At 62.7% G+C, this 22,321-nt stretch overlaps 1 protein-coding gene across 1 annotated transcript; it reads left to right on the top strand.

The window, feature by feature from the left end:
- The first annotated feature begins 11,062 nt into the window (after positions 1-11,062).
- Positions 11,063-22,321, top strand: FSCN1 (fascin actin-bundling protein 1). Its single transcript, XM_030002195.2, has 5 exons — positions 11,063-11,937; positions 19,300-19,456; positions 19,940-20,061; positions 20,325-20,492; positions 20,590-22,321. Exons 1-5 carry the CDS (start codon positions 11,115-11,117, stop codon positions 20,790-20,792), a joined length of 1,473 nt encoding a protein of 490 aa, XP_029858055.1. The 5' UTR covers positions 11,063-11,114; the 3' UTR covers positions 20,793-22,321.

The following is a 22,321-nucleotide window of genomic DNA, read 5'->3' as shown; positions in this document are numbered from 1 at the left end:
AAAGGACCTCCAGCGCATCCGGAGCACAGGGACTGGATCCCGGTCCCATCCTAGTGCCGGGCTGACTCCAAGGGTGACCCCCGAGCTGGCCCATCCTTCCCCAGCCCTACCCAGAGAGGGACACGGAGCATCCCTGGGTCCCCCCCACGCCAGCTCCTCCAGCCCCAGCTCTGCCTCCGTTTCCCCGTGCAGGAAGCAGGGCTGATCGCCCGCTCCGCCCCGGGGTGGTTTAATAAACCCTTGAGAAGCAACCGGGGCTCAGCACCGTCACGGCTCGGCTCATTCCTGCCAGGGATTCCCCGCATGATGCATTCACCCGGGACTAAATGCCCCGGGGTGTGAGGAAGAGGTATTTTCTCCCATCGCCCCGGGGGGAGACAGCCCGGGTGTTGGTCCAGGTGGCCCCGTCACCTCCCTTGTCACCTCGCCACAGGGACACGGCAGTGCCCGGTGGTTCGGAGAGCCTTCCTCCGACCACAGGGTTGGGAGGGGATCAGGGTGGTGGCATCCCCACCTGCACAACGGGGCAAACACCCCAAAATACTCACGGGGAAGCCAAAGCAGCAAAAGGACAACTGCCAACCCCGCAATCGCCCCAGCAGTGGGATTTCAGCTGGGTTCTCCCTCCAAGCTTTCCCAAATCCTGGCTAAACAAACCCACCCTGGACGGGCAGCCCCAGCAGGCAGCGATCTTGTCCACACGCTGACTGTCCGCCCTGTCCCCTAAATTCCCCTTGTGCAACCGGTTCCCCGCACGGGGCAGAAGAACCAGCGATGACCCCTGAGCTCACAGCTTTACTCGGGGAGCGAGACCCCCCCCCCGTCCTGGCCATGCTCAGCTGGCACCGGCTGTTACAAGGCTTTTGTAGGCAGCCTGCCCGCCCCAGTAAATGATTCACCCCAGCGATGAACGACCGGGGAAATGTTCCGTGACATCCCACAGCATCGAAGGCGCATGCGGGGCCATGGGGTACACAGCATCCCGGGGACGAAGGGAGCTCCGAGGGATGACCAGGGCTGCTTTGGGGTAGTTTGTGCTTTTCTAGTGCGGTTTTCCTGCATGCTTTGGTGAAGGGTGATTGGGTCTGTGCTGAGGCCAGGTCCCTCCCCAGTCCCACCAGCAGGGATGATTCTGAGAGTATCATGTGGGGCAGGGGTCCGGGGACCCACAGCGTCTCTTGTCCCTGCGCTGGGTATCACAATCTGGATCGGGCTGTGATGGAATAGCGGTTACACCATCACTTTGTGAAATCACGGCACGAGATGAACCAGCCCAAGCAATGAGGTTGGAGTCTGCCAACGATGGCACCAGCTTCACTGGCACACATCGGCCAGTACTGGGGCACCCAGTTCCCCTTGCTGCGATGCTCACTCCCACCCTGGGCTCAAATCCTGCAGCATCAGCTGCTGGAGTGCTGCAGAATCCTGGTTTGTGTTTGGAAGTGATGCACAAGAGCAAGGGATCTGCTCCTGGAGAGACGCAGCATGCCCAGAGGGGATCACAGACACTCCTGTGGGGACCCGAGCAGGCAGCAAAGCCACCACGCTCACTCCCCTTAGCCGCTTTGTTCGTCTCCATATTGTCCACCCTGCCAAGGATTTCCAGAAACTGCAACACCCGTGCAACACACTGCAAAGCACGGCCGGGCTGCTGGGTGGCAGTGTTGGGATGCACACTGCACTGCGCAGAGCTGCACGCAGGGCCCTGCACGCCCGGACGCCCGCTGCATGCCGGACTGCGCACGCCAAGATGCACGCGTGCCAGGATGCACACGGGATTGCATGCACCTCGGTGTGCGTGATCCCAACACATATGGAGTCGCACGTACGGACGTGCGCATGGGATTGCACGCACCAACATGCGTGTTGCACGAGGAATTGCACGCACCGAGGTGCACGCTGTGCAGGGGATTGAACATAGCCAAGTGCACGCTGCACATGGGATCGCATGTACCAAGGTGCACACTGCATGTGGGATTGCACGCACCAACATGCATGTTGCACAAGGAACTGCACGCACGCAGCACATGGGATTGCACACACCAACATGCATGTTGCACAAGGAACTGCATGCATGCAGCACATGGGATTGCACGCACCAACATGCATGTTGCACAAGGAACTGCATGCACGCAGCACATGGGATTGCACGCACCAACATGCATGTTGCACAAGGAACTGCATGCATGCAGCACATGGGATTGCACGCACCAACATGCATGTTGCACAAGGAACTGCATGCATGCAGCACATGGGATTGCACGCACCAACATGCATGTTGCACAAGCAACTGCATGCAGCACATGGGATTGCACACACCAACATGCATGTTGCATGAGGAATTGCACGCACCGAGGTGCACACTGCGCAGGGGATTGAACATAGCCAAGTGCATGCTGCACATGGGATCGCACGTACCAAGGTGCACACTGCATGTGGGATTGTACACACTAACATGCATGTTGCACAAGAAACCGCACGCAGCACATGGGATTGCACGCACCAACATGCATGTTGCACAAGGAACTGCACGCACGCACCACATGGGATTGCACGCACCAACATGCATGTTGCACAAGGAACTGCATGCATGCAGCACATGGGATTGCATGCACCAACATGCATATTGCACAAGGAACCGCATGCACACAGCACATGGGATTGCACGCACCAACATGCATGTTGCACAAGGAACTGCACACACGCAGCACATGGGATTGCACGCACCAACATGCTCGCTCCACATGGGAGCACACACTGCACAGGGGATCACACACACCAAGGTGCACGCCGCACATGGGATCGCACACACCAACACGCGTGTTGCACAAGGAATTCCACACACCAAGGTGAACGCTAAAGGTGCGATTGTGCCTGCCAACGCTCACATTGCACAAGAAATCGCACGCCGACCAAGGACCTCATCCAGCTCCAGCCCCCCCATGGACACACGGTCTCCGCTCCCCACCAAAGGCCTTCGCTTTGTCCTGCAAAGCGACAGCAGTCCCTGTCCCATCCCCTCCAGTGACCCTCAGGGTGGCTCTGCACTGGGCACCCAGTGCCTTCCCCAGAGCGCAGGAAACCCAATCTCCAGCCCAGTTTTTGGGGCGCACACCCATGGCCGGGGAACGGCTCCGCTCCCCCTGGACCCCCAGCCCCACATCATCCCGGGTTTATTCCCCTTCTCGCCTCCATTTCCAGCCGGGAAGCTCTCGCGCGACTCAACCCCAGCTAACAACGCACCGCAGAAATGGGGCTGGGGAGGGGGTTACCAGCACCTTCCCTAAAAGGGGGGGGGCTTCGCAGGCGAACCAGACCCCCCCACACCCCATCCCTGACACCCCCACAGGCACCGAGCCCCACGGCAGCCCCTTCCCACCCCAAAGCCGAGGGGCCTCCCGCCTGCAGCCGCCGCTGGTCCGGATACTGAGACCCGGGGCCCCTGCGTGGAGGTTTTGGGTTTCAGTGGCAGCCCCCCCTGCTCCGCATTCCTGCCTTCCCGGGGGCCTCCCTGCAGCCAGCCCGGCCGCAGGCTTACGGAGAAGCAGCAGCATCCCCCCCCACCCCACCACGTCTCCCCATAGCCCTTCACCCGTGGGTAAAGCTGGTTTGACAGCCCCCCCGTAATGGGAAGCGAAGGCAGCGGTGGGGTGGAGGAGGCAAAAGCCCCCCCATCAGCTCCCATTGCCACCGGTTTCACACCAGGAGCCCCCACGTTTGCCGAGCCAGAGGTTGGATCCAGCACCTCTTTGCAGAGCGCATGGGGAGTCACGCTCATTTCAACAAGGGGCTCCAAATTTGGGGCATCATCCCCCCCGCAACCACCCCTCCTTGCGGGCCCCACAGAAAGGACGGCCTCTGTCGTCATCCCAGATGTGGTTTTCCACATGCCAGGTGGCAAGCACAGCTGGGATCTCCCTGCCTCAGTTTCCCCATGTGCAAAACTCCCTCCAGCCTCACTGGGGCCCTATAAGGATGCATAGGAAGCCCAGATACTAAAGGGAGATGGGCATGGATGTACCTAAGGAGAGAAATGAGAGGCTGCAAGGACTCCCAGGCTGTCTAAGAGCCAAAAATCCTGGTCTGGGACAATACTCCCTTCCCTCCCGCAGCCCTGAGCACCCCCAGCCACCCCCAAAAGCACAGCCTGCCCCCAGCAAGAGCAGGAAGGTTTTTGCTTGCCCCAAAGGCTCTCTCTGCCCTTCCAGCAGCCGTTGCCCACCAGCGGGTCAGTGGCCAAGGCAGCACGGTCCCGTGCACGCAGGGCTGCTGCTGGGGGGTTTGCAAGCGCATGAGAAAAAGCAATGGGGAGCAGGATATCAAATCGCTCGAGGACCCAATTCACTTCTTTCCACCCGCTCCCCCATTTCTCAACCCCACAGCTCAACCAGAACCCCATCCAAAAACAGAAGTGGGGGGGACAGTGCCCCAAGGAGGCAGAGATGGGTCCCCCCCAGCCCAGCACCCACGGGAAGCAGGGGAGGGCTGGGTGGGAGGTGCAGGGCTAATCCCCAAAGGCCCCATTCCTAATCCTGACTAATGGACTCTTTTCACCATCAACAATAGAGTTATCCATCTGGAAGGGGATCTCCTGGCCCAGGAAGGCACAGCTGGCAGGGGCCATGCTTGGGCTGGGAGATTTACCCCCCCACACACACCTCAAACCACTGCCTCCAGCCCCTTCCCTGGGCCAAAATCCCAGCCCCAGCACTCCCCGCTGCAGATATGGGTACATGCACTACCGCTGCCTTGCCTCCCACCCCAGGATGCCCTGATATCTCCACCAAGGAGTCAAATAACCCGCTCACCTCCTCTCCAAGCCACAGACTGTAAAAGCCCCCCCTGCCCCTCTCAGCCCTTTATAGGGATCCCCTGGGGCTTCCCAGCTGGCTCCTATTACTGTTCCTATTACTGCTACCTCATCCTTAAAGAGATGGCCCCCCCCCTGCTTTGGGGGTGCCTGGGGGGAACCCCCTTGTCCTGTTGGGGCTTGGTCTTGGTTTCTCTCCAACCTGAGCCTCGGCCCTCTCACCCCACCGGAGAGGTTTGCACACAAACTTGTGCACCCATGGGTGCAGCCCCTGAGGGGATGGGGGTCTTGGCACCAGCATCCTGCAAAGGGCGTCCATGCATCCACTCCAAAGCTCCACCTCAAGAAGCTGGGGAGATGGCAAAAACATCAGCTGCCTCCTCCTCCTCGTTCCCCATCCTTGGTGGCTTCCTCCCACCCTGCTTGCCTTGTCCCCTGTTCTCGACATCCCTCCCACCGCCCTCTGCCTCCTTTCCAGCCGCTCCAAGGCTTCTCCATCCCTCTGACGTCCTCTTCGGGATGCACCGCGCGCCATCCCAAGGCGAAGCCGGAGCCACCGCGTTGCGTCTGATCGCAGCGGTGACGTGCCAGCAATGGGGACTGCCATCCCAGCTTTTTGGCACGCTGTGGGTTCGGAGAAAGCAGCCGTGCCCTGGGGATTCGGGCAGTGCCATTCCCCTGCCCACCAAACCCTTCGGCAGCCCTGGATGAGGCCACGAGCAGAGGCGGCTCTGAGGCCGTGCATCGGGCACGGTGCACCGACCGCAGTGGGAAACGTGGATCCGGCCATGACGGAGCGAGAAAATCAGAGCAGAAAGGAGCTGCTGTCGCAAGCTGAGTCACCTGCTCCGCCTGGCGCTGCCGAGCGGCTGGGACCGTGTTATTTTGGAGAGCTGCGTGGGCAGATGCTGATAACACACTTTCTTCTTCCCTGCGAATTCTTCCGCGCTGACTCCATGCTGCAGCGGGGAATTAAAAGCGGGGACGTGCGCGTTGGGCGATGGGGCTGGCACTGAAGTCTTCCTCTTGGCCTCCCGGTTTGGGTCATGGCTGCGGCTTCAGTGCCGACGGGTGCAAGCTGCAGGCGAGAGCTGAGCACGGGCACGCTCGTTGCACCTCTGGGCAGCGGCACCTCCTGCCGCCACAGACCGACCCGACGCCGGCCCCGGCCGAAACCTCCGTCCCTGAGCAGCCCGGGGGAGGAGGGCAGCCGGCATCGCCCGCTGCCGGAGCCTCCTCTGAAGTGGTTTTTGGGGCCAAAATTCAGCGCCGGGCTGTGCGTGGGCAGCCAGCGAGAGGCAAACACACTGTGACGCAGCCCGCGGGTCGGGTTTTTTTGGTCCTTTTTTTTGAAAGGCTGGAAAGCATCCCCTGCTACCTGATTATTTTGGCCCACAAAATGCCCTGCGTCTCTCATCTGCTCCTCCTGGGAGCTGCCATGGGGTTATGGGTGCCTTGTGCCCCGGCAGAGCCCCTGAGGACCAGGCAGGGCGCTGGGTCGAGGACAAAGAGCATCGTCCCAGCCACCGAGGCTGATAACCGCTACACAAAAGGTCTTTTAGGCTTTCCTAATAAAATTCATTCTCCTGCTGGATGAACCAGCCTCCAGCCTCCATCCCACCTCCGTGAGGTCCTTGGGGAGAGCTGGAGGAAGGGGCAGGTTTTCACCTTAGCTTCTGATAATGTAAAAACCACACCAGAAAACAAGCTTGGGCAGGAAGAGAGGGGACAAAGTCCCAACCCAGACCCAGGACTGCCCGGCCATGCGTGCTTTTCCGTCCGCTTTCTTCCTTCATTTGTTTGAGCCTTGCCTATGCCCAACACCCAAACTGCTTGAAACAGAGTGCTTCGAGCATTTCCATCCCTTATTGCGCTCTGGATGCAATTAAATTAAGCTAACAGGATAAACCCAGCTAATAAAGCGCTGAGCAAGCAGCATGACCGGTACCATGACCGCTCCTGACGGCTGCGAGACACGGGGACACGTCTGAGCCCCGACGATGCTCCACTGCCATCCCTTGCTTCCCGGGTCGTGGGGCTGAGCAAGCCCCCTCGGGGCAGCATCCCATGGGAAAACTCCCCTGGGGAGCAGGATCCGCTGTTCCGTGCCCCTCTTTTAGGACTGCCCTTTGTTTTCCCTGGTGCTGCTGCTTTTTTTTTTTTTTAAATACTGCCTAATACAATTTTAATGAGGCCGGGGCGCCTGCCAACTGTCAGGACAGCCGCCGGAGAACCTCTGCTGAGCTGCCTGGCGGCATATGGCAGCGAGGCTGGGGCAGCCAGGCACCCCGGGGTGTCCCCCCCGTGGCCCCCAGCAGCAGCAAAGGACACGTCGGGGACCCCGGGGAGATGGCAGCCTCCAGCCACGGTGTTGGGTCCGCGCCTGGAGCTTGTTCCTGGCCCTGGTCCAGCGCTCCCAGACCGCCGGGTGGTTTTGGCAAAGCCCTTTATCCCACCGGAGAACAGCTCGCTGAGCTGCACGAGGTCACCCTGTCCCGCACAAGGGCTCCTGTTGTCACCAAGCCCTGTCCCGTGCGGGGACGGGGATGGCTGGAGAGATGGTGATCACCTGGCAGTGCGGTCCCCAATCTCTGCCAAGCCCCTCCGTGGGGCGAGGGGGGGTACCCACGCTGGGGGGGGGGGGCTTCCCAGGCCAGCCTTGGCCATCTCGCAGCCGCCGCCACCGCCGCAGGGGACATGGACACCCCCGGGACGTCTGTCTGCACGTGCCAGCGCCACCGAGCCAGGGTTGGCAGTGCGCAGGGGTCCCGGGGGCAGCAGGCGGCCGTAAGCCAGCCCGTGTCCCCTGCGCTGCTGGGATGAAAACCTGCGAGCAGCCCCCTCGTAGCGAACCCCCAAAATCACTCTACCGAGGACAAGGAGGGCTCAGGCCAGGCTGGCGGCTATGTGGCACGAAGCCAGAGGACAGCCACGGTCCGAAGGGTGACCCGGTTGGCACCGTGCCGCCGTGCCCTGCCACCCACCCTCCCCGCAGCGGCCCCGGCCACCAGCTCCGCGTTCAAGCCCGATTTCACAAACTCGACTAAAAGCCCCGGGACCGCTCGCAAACGAAGCCGAGCTGCAACAAAAAGCGTCCAGGCAAGCATGAAAATCTGAGGGCGTTTCTGTGCCCGAGGCAGGCAAGACAAGGGTCACTCCATGACCGGGGCTCCTTTTCTCTTTGCTTTTCTTTTTTGGAGCCGGGGTTTATTTGAAGTCCCAGCGGGTGACTCACGCAGCCCCTCCGGAGGGGACACGGCCGCGCTCCGGAAAGCCCTTGTCATGGATGCTGTGTGCCGGGGATTGGGTCTCCTGTGGGATCGGCGGTGGGAGGGCTGCGGGGGGGGGGGGGGGGACCTCAGAAGCGTTTAGTCACGGCAGCTTGCGAAGTCGACGGGAAATGCAATATATAGTGGGAAACCCAGCGCCTTCCTTACTGCTCCAGCGCACCCGGTATGCACGGATGCTCTCAGGCGACTGCTTTTGGCCGCTGCATCCCCAGGCGAGGGGGCACCGGCCATCCCTTGCTGCCACAGTGACATGTGGGGACGTCTCAGACAGTATTTGGGGCTCTCCCGTCCGTCCCCCCCCAGGCAGAGGGTGCGGGCAGGCTGCCCACTCCATGAGGGCAGGCTCTGCTGAGCCAGGCAGTGCCAGCCATCCACGCCACGCTGCTGGGCGGTGGGGAGAAAACAGGGTGGTTTTTTTTTTTTTTTTTTTTTTTTTCCCCCTGCATAATTGCTTTTTTTTTTTTTTTTTTTTTTGTCAAGCAGAAAAGCCGTTTCTTTCTCAGCCTTGCCACCATCTGCCTGCTGCGGCAGGAGAAGGCAGATCCCGGCAGCTGTGGGCCCGGGCAGCTGCTCGGCCTCATGGCCGGGTCCTAACGCCTGGGTGTTTTTAGCAAGAGAAGCAAAAGGACTTTGCGAGACAAACGTGGATCTGCTTTGCTGGAGCTGGGGGGGATTTATTTCCAACCCAGCTGAGAGCCTGTGGGGTTGGTTCTGGTTGCAAATGGTCTGTCTGTCCGGATTTGCAGGGCTGTGCGGCAAGCGCGAGCACAGAGCAGGTCTGGCCAAGGCGGCCGGGAAAACAAACCCCATCCAAACCTGGCGGGTTTGCCCCGGGGCGGTTGTGCCAGCGACCCCCGGGGCAGGGGCGGGTGGTTGTGGGGAAGCCCTGAGGTGGAACAGGGGCTTTAACCAGTATGGCCAGTGCAGAACCAGTGGAGCCTGGGGGGCCCGGGGAGATGGGGGCTGGATGCGGCCCTGCCCCAGGGGGGGCTGTGAGCCTGGGGGAAAAAGGCTTTGTGCCAGCCAGCCCTGAGCACCCTGTTGCACCCTCCCACCCGCACCCGTGCTCCAGCCCTTCCCTTGTCCCGCTTCAGCTGGGGCAGGCGGTTCAGCTCCCTGATCCGGCTGAAAACCGTCTCCCGTGTCCCTCCCATCCCTCTCTCTCCGATTTTCTGTTTCTGCACATTTCCCCAGCAAACAGCTCATTTTCCCCAGGCAGCTCCCCTCTGTGAGCGCGCAGGAGCGTGCGTGCAGCCAGGGGGGCTTCAAATCTGCGACCCCAGCCACGCTGCTCTTTATCTGAGTTTGTTTCCAAGTTAGAGACATGGGAAGGGTCCCTGTCCCCAAGGAGCAGCGGGCAGCACCCCTGGGCAGCGCAGGCAGCTCTCCCTGTGCTGCACCCAGGCTGCGGTGGCCTCGCACGCGCGCAGCAACGCAGCACACCTACACCCTGAGAAACGGCCTCGAAATACCCCCCCCCCTTGCACTGGAGTGCCCATGTTTTGCTTCTGGCTTTGCTGGGGGAATTCAGATTCCCCGGGGCTCAGATGCTCCAGCCTCGCTGGTGCCTGGCACAGGGTGTTGGGATGGTTCAGAGACGGCGGGGGGGCCACGGCATTATTCACCCTTCTCCCCTTCTGTCCTGCAGCCCTGCAGCGTGGCCAAGACCCTGGGAGGGGCAGAGGAGTGCTGGGGGGGGTGTCCGGCAATGCAGGAGGAGTCTTGCAATGGGATGGGGTCTTGCAACGCAGAGGGGATTCTTGCAACGCAGGAGGGGGACTTGCAGTTCAAGGGGATGTCTTGCAATGCAGGGGGTGGTCTTATAACGTGGGGGGATCCTGAACTGCATAGGGGGTCTTGCAGTGTGTGGGGGGGTCTTGCTACGCAGGGGGTGTTCTGGCAACGGGGGGAATGTCCTGCGATTCAAGGGGGCTCTTGCTATGCAGGGAAGGGTCTTGCAACGCCAAGGGTTTTTGCAATGCGGAGAGGAGTCTTGCAACGGGGGGGGGTGTTGCATTGCAGGACAGGGGTCTTGCAACGCGGGGGGTTCTTGCAATGCAGAGGGGCTCTTGCAGTGTGCAAAGGGTGGCCTTGCGAGGCGGGGTCTATACAGTGGGGGTCTTGCAACGTTGGGGGGGTCCTGCAATTCAAGGAGTCTCTTGCTGCTGTGCCAGAAGGGGTCTTGCCATGCAGTGGGGCCTTGCACTGGGGAGGGGGGGGGGCTGCAATTCAAGGAGGCTCCTGCAATGCAGGGAGGGGTCTTGCCGTGTCGTGGGGTCTCGCAGTGTGTGTGTGTGTGTGTGTGTGCGAGGGGAGGTCCTGCAATTCAATGGGGCTCTTGCAATGCAGTAGGGTCCTGCAGTGTGTGTGGGGGGTCCTGCAATTCAAGAGGGCTCTTCTGTCAGAAGGGGTCTCGTCATACAGTGGGGACTTGCAATGTAGGGGAGGGTCCTGCAATTCAAGGAAGCTCCCGCAATGCTGGGAGGGGTCTTGCCACGCAGTGGGGGTCTTGCAATGTGTGGGGGGGTCTTGCAATCCCAAGGGGGCTTTCGCAATGCAGGGAAGGCTCTTGTGATACAGCGGGGTCTCGCAAGGTGGTGGGGGTGGTGGTGGTCCTGCAATTCAAGGAAGCTCCCGCGATGCTGGGAGGGGTCTTGCCACGCAGTGGGGGTCTTGCAAGATGGGGGGGGGGGGTCTTGCAATCCCAAGGGGGCTTTCGCCACGCAGGGAAGGCTCTTGCGACGCAGCGGGGCCTCGCAAGGAGGGGGGGGGGGGTAGTGGTCCCGCAACTCGAGGGGCCTCTGGCTGCACCGGGAGGGCTCCCGCCCCGCCGCGGGGCTCCGCGGCGAGCCGGGGGGGTTGGGGCGGGCGGCGGGGAAGGGGCGGGCGGGGGTCGCGGCGGCGGGGGCGGCCCCGGTGGGCGGGGGCGGGGGGCGGCGCGGCGGCGGCGGGGCTATAAAGGCGGCGGCGGGGCGGGCGCGGCGGTCGGCGGCGGGAGCGGCGGTCGAGGCAGGATGACGGCGAACGGGACGGCGGAGCCGGTGCAGATCCAGTTCGGGCTGATCAACTGCAGCAACAAGTACCTGACGGCGGAGGCTTTCGGCTTCAAGGTGAACGCCTCGGCCGCCAGCATGAAGAAGAAGCAGATCTGGACGCTGGAGCAGGACGGGGAGGATTCCAGCGCCGTGCTGCTCAAAAGCCACCTGGGCCGGTACCTGGCGGCCGATAAGGACGGCCGGGTGAGCTGCGACAGCGAAGAACCGGGTCCCGACTGTCGCTTCTTGGTGGTGGCTCACGGCGACGGGCGCTGGTCGCTGCAGTCCGAGCCCCACCGCCGCTTCTTCGGCGGCACCGAGGACCGGCTCTCCTGCTTCGCCCCCGCCGTCTCGGCGGCGGAGAAATGGAGCGTCCACCTGGCCATGCATCCCCAGGCCAACCTCTACAGCCTGGCCCGCAAGCGCTACGCCCACCTGGGACCCCGCCGCGACGAGCTGGCCGTGGACCGCGACGTGCCGTGGGGAGTGGACGCCCTCATCACCCTCCTCTTCGTGGAGCAGCGTTACAGCCTGCAGAGCTGCGACCACCGCCTGCTCCGCAGCGACGGCCGCCTGGTCCCCGCCGCCGAGCCCGGGACCGCCTTCACCCTCGAGTTTCGTTGCGGGAAAGTGGCCTTTCGCGACGGGGAGGGTCGTTACCTCGCCCCCTCGGGACCCAGCGGGACCCTCAAGGCGGGCAAAAGCGCCAAGGTGGGCAAGGATGAGCTCTTCGCCCTCGAGCAGAGCTGCCCGCAGGTCGTGCTCCGAGCCGGCAACGACAGGAATGTCTCCACCCGGCAAGGTACGAGGGGACGGGGTGGGCGGGGGGGGGGTGTCTCTGGGGTGTCGGTGCCCCCCCCGCATCCCTCCAGAACCGCCACCCCGGAGTGGCCCCCGCTGCAGCACTGCCAGCCCCCCTCCCCGTCCCTCCAGCATCCCCTGCCTCCCTGCAGCGGCAGCCCCACAGGGTGCCCCCCTGCATCTCTCTGCCATCACCTCTTTAGGGTCCCCCCCCCCAGCTTGAACCCCTTGTCACCCGCCATCCCTACACCCCTCCCCTGAAGTCACCGTCTCCCCAGGGCACCCCCCCGCACCTCTCCAGCGTGGCTGCCCGCGGTCCCTCCCCCAATCCCTCCATCATCATCCTCCCACCTTCCTCTCCCTTCCCCCTCCCACAGCCCTCCAGCATCCCCTGCCTGGGGGACCCCATCCCTCCAGCACCCCCATCCCTGCAGCATCGCCTCCGCAGGCTGCCCTGGGTGGGGGCGGAATGGTGAAGGGCCTGCCTTGGGGCGCGGGGATGGATTGGGGGGGGGGTTTGGAGGGGGGGGGGGCTGGATGGCGTCTTCCCTTGCCATGAAGGAGGCAGGGCTGCTGGCCGTGCCTTCCTACCTGCAGAGCTCATTGTTCACCCAACAAAGCCTCCACCAAACTCCCCCTTCCCCGAGCATCGCTGAGCCACACACCCTGCAGAGCAGGGCCCTGGGGGGGGGGGGGGGCTGTGCTCCCCCCGCTCCCCTCCATGGGGCTGCAGATCCCCCCATGGGGCTGCGATCCCCGGTGGGTTGGGGGAGCGGGTGCCACCCACCCTCGGCGGCGTTACAAAAACGGCTTCGCCAAAATGCTCGCGTCGAGCCGCGACCTACATCCACCCGCACAAAGGCAGCCGTCCCTCCGCGCCCGCTGCGCCGCCCGTCCCCTCGCCGGAGAGGCCGCCGCACCGCCTGCCTCGAAGGTCGTGGCCACACGGCACGGCTCCCCGCGCACGTGGTCGCCCACCCGCCTTCGAGCACCCAGCGTGTATCCTGGCCCTCACCCCCCCCCCACCCCACCCCCAGCTTAAGGGGTGCTCGCTGGAGGACGGGGTGCGGGTCCCCGCTCTGCAGGCAGGACGATGCTGGAGGTGCACAGCTGCGTGCTGGGTCGGTGTGGGAGCCCCGGGGCGCATCGCCGGCGTGCCAAGTCAGGCCGGCACACGCTGGGCGCGGGATGGGTGCGAGCATGTCTCGCTGCAGCAAAGCCTGGAGGAACAAGCAGCGGGGAAATTTTTTTGTGTGTGTATATATATATATATAATATTTCAAGGTTGCAGCTTAACCCCCATCCATGCCTGGGCAGCTCCTTGCAGGGAGCTTACCGCCTTTCTCCTTTCTGAGAGCAAATCCTGCCCTGCAAAGCAGCTCCTTTAAAAAAAAAACAAAACAAAAAAATGCCTGCAAAGATGGGCGGTGGGGACTATTTGCCCAGACGCAGGGGTTTGGGGGAAGAAGAAGAGGATGGCGATGGCGGGAGGCTGCCGCAGCGCCGTGGGGGAAGGGCTGCTGCAGCCCTTTGTCACCGGAGATGGGAAAACCAGATGTGGGGGGAGATGTGCGGGATGGGGCGGCGGCAGCGGGGGACCCCACGGCGCGGGTGGGAGCGCTGCTGGCAGACCCGCCGGCTTTGTGTGATTCGGGATGGATGGGGGGGAGCGGAGGGTGGGAAAGGGGGGGGGGGCCGCAAATCTCCCCAGCAACAGGGGGCTCTTGGCTGCGCCCGGCCCCTTTCCAAGCAAAACACGGCGGGGAGGGGTGCGCTGGGTCTGCACATCCTCGCTGAAAGCCATTTTGGCCAGAAAAACCGTTTCCACCCGGTTTATCCCGCCTGGCAGCGGCGAGAGACTGCGAGCCGCAGCTCTCCGGGGCTCGCCCTCCCTTCTCGTGTCGGGAAAGCGCCTTTTCCCAAGGTTACGGAGAAGGCAGCCGAAAAACAGCCGTCGGAGGAAGCGGTTGCAGACAGCCCTTTCCCCCCGCTGAGCTGATAAGCGCCGCGCTGCTGGCGGATGCGCTGGAGGCCACCGGGGATGGAGGATGCGGGATGCGGGCAGGGAGCGGCTGCGGCTCGCTGCAGGCTCCTGGGAAAAGGCAGCTTGTGCCCGTGGGGAGTCGGAGAGGGAGCGGGGATGGCAGCGGTCATCCCCCCCGCCGTTCCTGCCTCATGGGAGGAGCAGGGATGGGGTCACGGGGCTTTTGTGGCTTCCCTGGCTGGGAGCTGGAGCTGGTCCAGCCTTGGGGAGAACGTTGTCCCACGAGTGCCGAGTCAGCTCCTGGCTTGGAGTCTCTTCCTCGTCCCCGGGATGGCCGGCGTCACCAGCCCCTGCACACAAGGGCACTGGGGACCACGACGCCAGCCATCCCAGGCTGTGGGGTGGGGGCATGAGGTGGGTGCCCCTGCCTCTCGGCACCGGGGCTGGGGGCAGCCCTGGCACCTCTCCCCTGCCTCGAGCTGCAGAAGGACGGGATCCCCGGGGAGCCCCGGGGTTCCGCGAGAGCCCCCATCTCCCCATTGCACCTTCAAACGGAGCCGAATCGGGGTTCTGCCGGCAGAAAGCAGCCTCCTCCGCGGCTCAATGGCTCCTTTCTAGCCCCGGCTGCGGCAACAAAGGGCCCTTTGTGGGCGCGAGGGTCCCCAGGGGCAGAGCGCTGGCGTCCTCCCCGCTCTGCTGGGCCCCTGCCAGCCCCCCGCCCGGCGGAGGTGTGCCGCCTGCCTCCCCCATTCCGCATGGGGGGAGAGGATGGGCCGACTCGGGAGCGAGGCATTTCGGGAAGAGGGGTCCAGGGAGGGGGGGGCGAGCGAACAGTGCGGTGACGGGAACGTGCCTGGGCATGCCGGTTTGGTGATGGGGAGCTTTGCTCTGGGGCCAGGGGTCCTCTGGGCACGGGGTGGATCGGTGGTGTGCAGCCACAGCCAATTTCCACTGTCCCCCCCCCCCCGGTTCATCTCAGTGCCGCAGCGAGGTGGGGAGATGCAGCTCCGGGGGGGGGGGGGGGGGGGGGGGCACAACTGGGGGACACGTGGCCTCAGCCGCAGGTTTTCATCCAGAGGTGCCAAGTGGCATGTTGGCACTTGGCAATACCACGAAGCCACAGGAAATCCATAGGGAAGGAGGGGTGGGTTTTCCAGGAAATCTGTGTTTCACCCCTGCCTGTGACCCCCTTGCAGAGCTGCACGGTCCCCAGGTGCTCCAGGCTTTCCTTTTAGACAACAACATGCTTGGATTTATGTACGGGGACAACATAAGCCCATCCGAAGGGCAGGGAGGGGACAAGTCTCGAGGCACGTGCGCGGCTGCGGCGTGGGGTGGAGGGTGCCAAAACCCTGCAGGGAGACCGGACCTGACCTGCACGGGCAGAGCTGGCTGCAGCATCCCCTGAGCTGCTGGGGCACGAGGACCCGAAACCCTGCCCTGCCACCCACGAGGGCTCGGGGGGCTTTGCGGGGTGCTGCCGGCGTTCCCTCGGAGGGAGGCGGGCTCGGGTTTTATTTTTTTTTTTTAGGCATAACCGTGGCTTTTTTGAAAGGGAGGCTCTGGGGAGTTGGAGGATGGGAAAGGTGCAGCATCCCGTCTGCTCCTGGTGCTGGGCAGGGCTGGCAACTGCCTCTGCGAGCCATGTGGGCTCCCAGCTGTAGAAAGACAGGGAGCAGGCAGCTCCTGATGTGCGGGTCTGCTCCCCGTGGGTCTGGGCATGGGGGCTACACCAGTTGACTTGTCCCACCGGTTGGCCGTGGTCCTCCAGGCTCTTGGCCTCCTCTCCGAGGAGCGCGTCCCACTGGGTCTCACCAGCATCCCGGGACGGCTCGTAGGACGCCTTCCGCGTGAGTTTAACGTAGAGGGAAAGTCTTCTACGTGCCATAAATGCCCCCCACGCTGGGCCTGTAGCCCCTCGTGGCACGGAGGCTGGCACAGCCGCAGCAAGCTGCTGCTCCTCGAGGTGGGAGAAGCTTCTCTCTTTGGGAGGTGGGGGAAGGTGTGTGCGTGCTCTGGGACGGCCGCGGGTCTCCGCGTGAGACCAGCGAGGGCTGGGGCATCGATCCTGCAAACCCGCGGGGTTGGCAGCGGCTGGAAACCTCTGCAGCCGAGGATTTGGGAAGCCCTTTCCTGCTCCAGCGCTGCCTCTCCTCCCCATCGCCCTTCCCCAGCTCGCTGAGACCTCGAGCCCAGGGACCTGGTTTGGGGGGACTCAGTGTTAAGAAGCCCTGTGGGGGGGGAACACACGCCTCAGCCCCCCCCCCAGCTCCCACCTCCAGCCTCTGCATCCTCCCCAAGACCCCCATAGCAAATGCATGTTGCAGACACAGCCGAAGGCCATCCCACGCGGGGAATTTTGGGGGGGCACAGGCGTGCCTCCGCTCTTCCCCCCCCCTCCCGAAGCGCCGCCCTGCCTCCGAGCGCTCGCCCCCCTCCCGCCTCCAGCTGTAATTAGCAGCTTCGTCAAGGTCAGGCAGAGTCGGTGCCGGCTCCAGACTGTAAATTTACCAAGAGCAGTAATTAAAGCGTGATTGCAGCGGCTCGGCCGGGCGCTGCGGGAGAGCGGGCGGACGCCGGCTCCCTGCCACAGCCCTGGGCTGCAAAAAGCAAGGGGGGTGGCGGGGGGGGTGGCAGGAGGGACAGCGTCTGTCCTCCACCGTGGGGACATCGCTCTTGGACCCGCCATGGTCCTACCACCTCTCAGCCCGTGCTTCTTCCAGTGTTTCTCCCATCCTGCCCGGTTCTGACCCCCCAACCCTCCTGCTCCAGCTCGGTTACAGCCCTTTGAAGCCGCCTTCTGCCCCAGCCGTAATTGCATTCCTTTCTGCTGAGTCGGTGTAACCCAACCCAGCGCCGCTTTCGGGGAGGGGGCGGTGGGAGACCCTCCTGCCGCCGAGGGCCCTCGGGGAAAGCCAAAAACCTCGGCGCAACGGCGAGAGCGTGGGCAGTCGCACGGCAGCGGGGTGGGGAGGCTGGTGGGTTCGCCGTGCTCTGTGGCGGGGGTCTCCGGGGAAGAGGGGACGGTGCTGGGAAGCTCCCGGCACTCGTCGTCTCGTCGCCAGTCCGATCCCGCTCTGCGGAACAAAGCATCCCCCCCCCCAAGGCTCTCCCCATCATATGGTGCCTTGCAGGTCAGGGAGCTCTTTCCCTAAAAGCGCAGCGAGGAGGAGGAGGGAGCGCTGCCGCCCGCTTCACTCCCATCCCCGCAAACCGCAGCAGCAGCTCTTGCAGGTTTGGGGGGGTTCAGGGGTGCCGGTAGCCTTGGATGGTGGGCTACGTCCCCCAGCGTCCTCTCCCGCAGCCCAGTCTCTCTCCGTGAGCCCCCGCAGAGCCCCTCTCTCCTTCGAGCAGGCAGTTGTATGGCTCTCGAGGGGGGCTGGAGCAGCCTGCCGCGGCGCTGCTTTCCCGGCGGGGGTGCAAAAATGAAAACCAAATGTTTCCACCGATCCGCCAGCTCGGCCCCCGGCAGCAGCCCTGGGAGGCGGCGAGCGTGGGACAACCGCGCGAGCCGAGGACTTGGCCGGTGGGGCTGGGGTCGGTGGCCGTGCAGCACCTCTCTGTCCCCCCCCCCCCAACCCCACGCTGCCCCAAATACCCCGGGGAGCAAAGCGCCGGGGTGGCTGCGTTATCCGTCAGGAGCTGCAGAAGGTGCTGGAGGATGCCGGGCGGCAGAGGGGATGCTGTGAACAGGCAGCCGTGTGGCAGCCATAGGACAGTTTGGGCGTGGGAGATAAGATTACAGCTAACAAAGCAAAGGCTTCAAAAGGGAAAGGTGGGAGGCTGGTACGCAAAGCAGAGGCTGCAAAGCGGAGGCTGCTCCCTGGAAGCCACTGGATGGGGATGCCTGGTGGGAGATGGGGCAATGGGAAGCCGCCAGGTAGCTGTGTCTGCAGTTTCTGGGGGAAGACATCTCCATTTCTTCCAAGGTCGATAGCTGGTGTGTGGAGGTAGATGGTCCCTCCCCAGGTGGGTCAGCACCTGCTGGGTACAGCTGGTGGGACTTGCTGGTGGCTTTCCAGTGCAGAAGAGCCACCGAGGCTGTGGTCCCCGAAGCCTTCCCAGCGACCGTGTATTGCAATGCTTGAAATCCCAGCAGGCGAGAAACTGGGAGGCAATGCGCTGCGGAGGTGCACGGGGCTGAACACATGGCCAGCCCCACAAGCAGGTTCTTGGCTCCAGGAAAAGGCAGATTTGGGCAGAAAGGTTGCACGCACGCTTTGCGTCCTTTCCAGGACCAGGTGCGTGGTTGGACTCGAGCCCGTAGCACCCGTGCAGTGGGGGATGGATGTGGGTGCTTTCTGCTCTGAAAAACTCATCCAGTTCCTCTAAACTGCAGTCTGTATCGCCATCCCCCCTCCCCGGGCTGCTCTCACTGGTTACAGACCCATGCCCCACTGGTGGTACTGGGGCCCGTCTCTGCTCATCGTGGCTGTACACAGGCAGGGAGGAGCGGGGCTGAGCACGGCACCCCGGCTCCCTCCCCAAAACCCGGCACGGCAGCTCGGCCACTTTGCTTTGGCTCCGGGCTACGGCTTGTGACTTGAATCCCCGAAGTATTTTTAGGCAGAAATCCACCAAGCGGGAGAGCTCTGGAGAGGATTTGGCCCCGCCAGCCCTGACTAAGCAGGTTTGCTTGGGCTCAGTGCCTGTGGGTGGATGTGCACGTGGCCCGGGGGGGGGCCGGTGGTGGCCCCAGGACTGTGGCCGGTGGCCCCAGGACCGGCTGCATCCACCTCCGAGGCTGCCGGGGCAATGCTGTCTCTGGTCCCTTTGGTGCAGGGACGGGTCATCCCGCCTGGGGGACAGGCTGGTGCCGATGGTTTTTTGGGAGCCAGGGAAGGGCTTGGCTGCCTCAGGACTTTCCCGAGGCTCCTCTCCCTGCAGACCTCGCCGCCCCAACGGGCTGTGACAATTTACGGATGAAAAACGGTGCCACGGTCCTTAAACATGCCACGAGCTGGGGATTCATAGGTGGTGCGGCGGCCTCTGCTAATGGATTGAATAACCTGGCTGTCACCTCTGGGGAAAAAATTGCAGCCCTTTCCTGTGTGAAATATCTAAGTTGGTCTTTGCTCGGTGCTTAATCGTGATGGAGCTGGAGAGTCCTGAGCTGAAGCTCCTGGCTGCCTCAGCTCAGTGCAGCCCTCGTTTGCGGCCTTAACACTCGAGCAGCCAAATGAGAACCTGGATTTGAACCCAAAATGCCAGGGGGGAGATGCGTGCGAGGGATTCGGGAGTCACCAAAGCTCACCCAGGGGAGCGGGACGTCTGCTCAGTTGGGTTTCCCTGGCTGCCCCCGCACCCGGACCTGCCGGAGGTGGGTTGGGGTCCCCCCTCCGGTGCCCCCCCCGACCTCCATCTGCCTCTGCCCCGCAGGGATGGACCTCTCGGCCAACCAAGACGAGGAGGGCGACCAGGAGACCTACCAGCTGGAGATCAACAAGGACACCAAGAAATGCGCCTTCAGGACCTACACTGGGAAGTACTGGACCCTCACCTCCAACGGGGGCATCCAGTCCACCGCCTCCACAAAGTGAGTCCCCTGTCCCTGGCGGCTCTGGGTCACGCCTGGGCTTCGGGGACCTCTCTGCCTCCCCCAGGGGAATCCAAGGGGGATTTTCCAGCCGAGGCGCTTGCCCTGAAACACTTCCCAGCGAAGGCAGTGCATTCCCCGGAGAGCTGGGGCCGGGTTGAGGCTTGCCGCCCGCAATGCTCGGGAAGTCCTTCGGGCCACGTAATCCTTCCCGGCTGGCTGGGGCTGTCGAAATACTTCACCCTGCAGTTCAACCCTATGCTTGCTGAGAGCCGGGTGGAAACCCCAAAAGTGCATTTGGCTGCCTGCCTGCAAGGCGAGGGCTTCCCGTCCAGATGGCCACCACGATGTGGCTGATCCCACAAAAAAATGGATCAGATCGGGGTCTCCTGATCCAGCCGTGGCCCTTTCTAAGCCGGCAGGGTGGCACCGGCACGGCGCCCGTCTGTCATATCCCGCTGACCGCCCTCTCTGCCCCCGCAGGAACGCGAGCTGCTATTTCGACATCGAGTGGTGCGACAAGCGCATCACCCTGAAAGCTGCCAACGGCAAGTACGTGACGGCGAAGAAGAACGGGCAGCTGGCGGCCTCCATGGAGACGGCGGGTAAGGGACCCCCTTAGGGACCCCCGCGCCACGCTGGGGTGGCAGGGGACGAACAAATTCCCCCCCGCTCCCCGAGCCAGGCTTCTCTTCCAAGTGATGCTCAGGGATGCAGGCAATAACTTTTCTTAATGACCGTTTCACACGCTGTGAGATGGGGGAACAGGTGGGGTGGGTGAGAAATGGGGAGGGGGGGGTTCAGCCAGGGTCCGGGCTCTGCACCCCCCCCCAGCCCGCTCTCACAGCCCCTCTCCCCTCTGGCGCAGGCGAGACGGAGCATTTCGTGATGAAGCTGATCAACAGGCCCATCATCGTCCTCCGCGGCGAGCACGGCTTCATCGGGTGCCGGAAGGTGACCGGCACCCTGGACTCCAACCGCTCCTCCTACGACGTCTTCCAGCTGGAGTTCAACGATGGAGCCTACAACATCAAGGGTGAGTCCCCGGGGGTGGGTACGGGGGGGGGTGACGGCCGTCGGGGTCCCCGTGGTGGCTCACGGGGCCACCTTGTCCCCTCTCCCTCTGCCTGCAGATGCCACCGGGAAGTACTGGATGGTGGGGAGCGAGTCGTCCGTCACCAGCAGCAGCGACACCCCCGTGGACTTCTTTTTTGAGTTCTGCGACTATAACAAAGTGGCTATCAAAATCAATGGCAAATACCTGAAGGGCGACCATGCCGGGGTCCTCAAGGCATCCGCCGACGCCATTGACGCCTCCACCCTCTGGGAATATTAATGCACTTTAGCGTACCTCCCATTGCCAACTTTTCTTTCCCCTCCTCTGTCCTTTTTTTTCTTTTGGGTTTTGTTTCTCCTCTCTGTAAAATGATTTTCAGACCGGCTTGCCCTTCCCTCCCTCCCACCCTAGAGTCGGTGCGTTATGTGGGAGGTGGGTCTCCATAAATCTCTGTAAGAACTGGAAAAGCGATGGGTCAGCCTGCCTATAGCTTTGTAGAGGGGTCTGTCTCTATCCCCCCCCGCCCCGCCTCTCTCCAGGTTTGCTGGGCTTGGAAACTGCCGTACCCCCCTCCCGGCCCCGAGCATCACCTTAGGTAGTTTATTTTCCTCTCCTCAACTGAAAAAAGGGAATAAGATCACCTCTGTGCTCGCTTCTGCCATATCACTGCTGGTACCACCTCGGTCTGTGCTGCCAGCGTCCCCCGGAGCGCCCGTCCCATCCTGTCCCGCTCCAACCAGGGGGCAGAGTGACGGTGCTGGGCTCAGCCGGCTTCTCCTGGCAGCTTCTCTCCGCTCCTGCCTTTCGGGGCAGGATTCATCCCCAGCTGAGCCGTATGAGGTGACCTTACATATCACAGCATCCCTGGGGACGGGGCTGGCGTGTGCCGGCACGTGTCCCTGCGGAAGGGCCAGCAAGCTGCCCCCCTCCCTCCCGTGCACCTGGAAATGATTTTTTTAGGGTGATCCCGTCTGGAAAGCCTCAGCCTTTCATCTCATGGAGCCCCGTGCTCCTTGTGTCCCTCTGCCCCTCCTTGTGCTTCTGGCTCTGGAGAAGCATCTCAGACCCCCGTGGTGGGTCCAGCCTGGCAGGCGCTTCCCCAAGGCTGCTGTCCCTGGGAGGGGATGGCGTTGGCGGGGGGGGGGGGGGATGCAGGGTAAGCCCACGCAGGGTGGTGGGGGGCTTCATCCAGCCCACCTCCAGCGCCGATGGGCTTTGTTCCCCGCGGGAGCCCGGCTGGCCAATGCAGCCCCCCACCTCCACGTCCCTGGGCGGTGGCTGGAAGCATAAACTGCAGATTTTGGTTTACAGAATAGAAAAAAGTTCCTTAGCAAACTTTGCACAGTGATATTTGCTCAGTACCTTTGTTGTTTTTTTTTTCTTTTTTTTTTTTTTTTTTTTTTTTTTTTCTCTCATAAAATACTGGAACAGTGAAGCAAATCACTGAACACCTAATGTTGAATTAGGAAGCGCCCATTCCCACGGGCTCCCCCGAGGAGGGCAGCTCCCGGTCCCACCGCCCCTGGGGCCTGGCTCTCATGCCATCGCAAGCCTACTGGAAAAAAAAAAAAAAAAAAAAAAAAAAAAAAAGGAAAAAAAAAAAAAAAAGACCAAAACAGTATTTTTGTTAGTCTCTATTTATATATGCTCTCCATGGCACTGTGTTACCAGCTGTTGTCTGTACTAGGTCTGCATTAGAGTATAACGCTGTTTGTAACGGGTGATGCTGACGTGTTCGTTAGGGTGTTGAAAGGCACTTTATCCTTTGGGGCCTTCCCGGGGTCGGTATTTGCTCCCTGCAAACACAC

Source organism: Aquila chrysaetos, chromosome 25 (genome assembly GCF_900496995.4).
Source record: "Aquila chrysaetos chrysaetos chromosome 25, bAquChr1.4, whole genome shotgun sequence".
NCBI classification, from domain to species: domain Eukaryota; kingdom Metazoa; phylum Chordata; class Aves; order Accipitriformes; family Accipitridae; genus Aquila; species Aquila chrysaetos.
Note: the sequence above shows the minus strand (reverse complement) of the source record. Positions and strands in the feature narration are given on the sequence as shown.